Genomic DNA, 1,479 nt, shown 5'->3' with positions numbered 1-1,479 from the left:
GACGTGCACATCCCGCGCCTTGACGAGCTCCTGGTGCGCGTACCAGTCCCTGTGTTTTTTTGGGATTTTAAGGAGAGGAGTGTGGTGGTGCTAGCCGTCGCCCACCCTTGGGCGTTTGCCTCTTCCTATCTCTCTTCGCAGTCCCTCGCCGATTCTCGCTCGGGTATGAACTAAGTCGGAAGGCCAGAAGGAATTCTCTGGAAAAGTCAGAATTCTTTTGCTCGCTAGCTCTCATGAAGCATATCGGAGTGCAGCTCGCTGTGCTGCTCTGCGCGGCGGCTCCATGCGGCGCGCTGCACCTTAAATTATCCACGCGGCGTGCCGCCGCGGCGGCACTCGCGCTTCAGCCATTTGTTGCGCATGCACGCTTCACGCAGAGCGCCGTCGACACGGCGGCCGCGGCTCGCTCTGCCGTGCGCGATGCAGCAGGCATCTCGAGCATTTCGCAGCCCGTTGGCGAGCGCCGGGACACGCCGCTACCAGGAATGGCTGCCGTTGCGGAGCCCGTCGAGCCGGTTATGATGGTCGAGGCCAGCCTCAAGGAGGTGCTCGCAGAGGAGGTGGCGGAGAAGGAGGCGGCTACGGGGCGGAAATTAACCGGAAAAGAGGTGGACAAGATCAAGTCCCGGCTAAAGCTCTACGGGTACAACTAACGGCGCCGCCGTCCCGCCGCTGCTGCACTGTTGACGCCTCCTCTTTTCCCTTCTGCGCTTCTAGATTGCGCCTCTCTGTCTCGACTCCGACTCTCTGTTCGTCTGTCCGTCCTTGCTGGCATGTGATATCGCTTAATACGTGGGTAGTAATACATGCATGCACCGAAGTTGAAGAAGTGCCGCAACCCCCTGGCCCGGCGTGCGCCCGCGCGGCTGCCGTCTCGTGTTCTGACTCCGCCCGCGCTTGGCCGGGCCGAGCGTTTTTGATCTCTCGGTAAGTGGGGGGCCGAGCCGCCTCGGGGTGGCGGGCGGGCGGGCGTGTTGAAAAACAGAAAACAGAAAACAGAGGGGGGCCAGGGCCCCCACTACGATTAGACACACGCACCTGGCTCCTGGGACAAGGCGAGAACGCGCAGCATGTGCAGTACCGTTCAGCGGAGGGGGGGGGGGGGGGGAGCCGAGGGGGCGACGTCCGACACGGCAGCTTGGAGCTGACCCCGGGAGAGAGAGACACGAGCGATGGCACGCCCCCAATGACCCTAGACAGACATGACGAGCCGACAGCGATGCAGCGGCAGCGAAGGCGGCGAGGAGAGCCCGCGCTGCAGAGCTCCGCCGGGCGGCAGCAGAGACATCGGCGGACGGGGGAGCACGGGACACGTCGGCATAGGAGCCAGGGGGGTGGGAGAGTTGAGTCAGGTGCAGCAGCACCGTCTCGGCAGCGAGGCCGACGATGGCGACGGCGGCCACCTAAGCCAGACGGTGGCGAGGGTGGCGACGGTCACCATGAAGCCCCCGAAGGTGGCTTGACCAAATGGATGACCCC

General features: G+C 64.0%; 1 protein-coding gene across 1 annotated transcript; it reads left to right on the top strand.

Moving 5' to 3' along the window:
• Positions 1–233: 233 nt before the first annotated feature.
• EMIHUDRAFT_257439 (hypothetical protein) lies at positions 234–653 on the top strand (the record flags this gene model as incomplete). The annotated part of the gene is made up of 1 exon (XM_005763811.1): positions 234–653. One exon carries the CDS (start codon positions 234–236, stop codon positions 651–653), a length of 420 nt encoding a protein of 139 aa, XP_005763868.1.
• Between the last annotated feature and the right edge of the window lie 826 nt (positions 654–1,479).

This window comes from Emiliania huxleyi, assembly GCF_000372725.1.
Source record: "Emiliania huxleyi CCMP1516 unplaced genomic scaffold EMIHUscaffold_6197, whole genome shotgun sequence".
Lineage (NCBI taxonomy): Eukaryota > Haptophyta > Isochrysidales > Noelaerhabdaceae > Emiliania > Emiliania huxleyi.
The sequence above is the reverse complement of the archived record's forward strand: the minus strand, read 5'-3'. Positions and strand labels throughout refer to the sequence as shown.